The sequence below is a fragment of the Orycteropus afer genome, unplaced genomic scaffold (assembly GCF_000298275.1).
Source record: "Orycteropus afer afer isolate SDZICR_OR568_19922 unplaced genomic scaffold, OryAfe1.0 scaffold00087, whole genome shotgun sequence".
NCBI classification, from domain to species: Eukaryota; Metazoa; Chordata; class Mammalia; order Tubulidentata; family Orycteropodidae; genus Orycteropus; species Orycteropus afer.
In genome coordinates, this window is record NW_006921674.1 from 3,277,596 (window position 1) to 3,278,723 (window position 1,128).

At 33.0% G+C, this 1,128-nt stretch overlaps 1 protein-coding gene across 1 annotated transcript in view; it reads right to left on the minus strand.

Annotated features, from left to right (window-relative positions):
- Nucleotides 1-438: 438 nt before the first annotated feature.
- The window catches only part of MMS22L (MMS22 like, DNA repair protein), a 191,066-nt gene continuing 190,376 nt past the window's right edge, over nt 439-1,128 (minus strand). The window contains exon 25 of the mRNA XM_042781136.1: nt 439-520. Coding sequence (XP_042637070.1) covers nt 439-520 — 82 coding nt within the window. The remainder of the gene's footprint in view (nt 521-1,128) is intronic.

Below are 1,128 nucleotides of genomic sequence, written 5' to 3' on the forward strand. Positions count from 1 at the left end.
CGGAAGGAAGGTTGGGCAATCCTACTTCCGTAGTGATACTGCCTCGGAAACCCAAGGAGGGGTCGCTATGAGTCGGGGCCGACTCGATGGCAAACAACAACAACAACATATAAAAACCCTAAAAAAAAAAAAGAATAAATATACATAAATCAAGACTCAAGACAGGAAGTCAAATCAAACTAAAAAGTTGGAGTTAACCAGTACAATTTACTCCCAGTTAGAAAAAGTTTCTTCAATTCCAAGGATCCTGCAACATAGTTAAATTAGCCTTTATTTCCTTATTTATATACTTTATACTTACAAGTATGTACGGAAAAATCTTAAAAAGAAAGCATTTTTTAAAAGAACATTATACAATTAATTAAAAGTAGGAGTCAGAGGAGCGCAAAGTGTCTTTAGATTTTGATAATCAACAAAGAAAGTGAATCACAAAGTATATTAGGTATCATCATTTTCCAGTCTCTGCATCTCGTCTTGTCCCACTTGTCCAAGGTGAGATAAAAGTTTGCTATAGGCTTCCCTGTTTAAAGAAAAAGAAATCAAATATATTTATTATTTTTTTAAGTATTTATAAATAAGCCTGTCTACTACCCTATCTACCTAAGCAGTAGACTTTGATACCACTTTTTAAAAAACAATGTTTTATGTATATTGTGAAAAAAGCTAGATGATACCATCTATTTCAAGTTTTTTCAGTCTGATTTTTTAAAAATAAAAAATGGCTATACAGCATGCAAAAGTTTATTAACCATTTGAATTCAATGCTGATTGAAATATGCTCATGAATACTCCTAAGTAGACAATGACATTAAGATAAAATGGAAAGGCTTCTGTCACAATCATACGTGTTAAAACAAAAATTCTATAACCATAAAACTGACTTGGATAACAGTTTTAGTGAATGACCCATTCTCTTCCTTAACTTCTTAGATGTAACAAAGTTTGAATATACAACCTTTTTTCTCCTATCACATTCTCCATTATCCCCCTGTATTTGGAATGAGTTTAGATTTACTGTGCTGGGCAGCTATTTCATTAGTCTAAATGCCTGTGCTACTTAGAATCTTTAAAAACCAACCTTCTCTCATGGGTACTTCTGGCCACATATGGTGACAGGCTAGCAGGTCA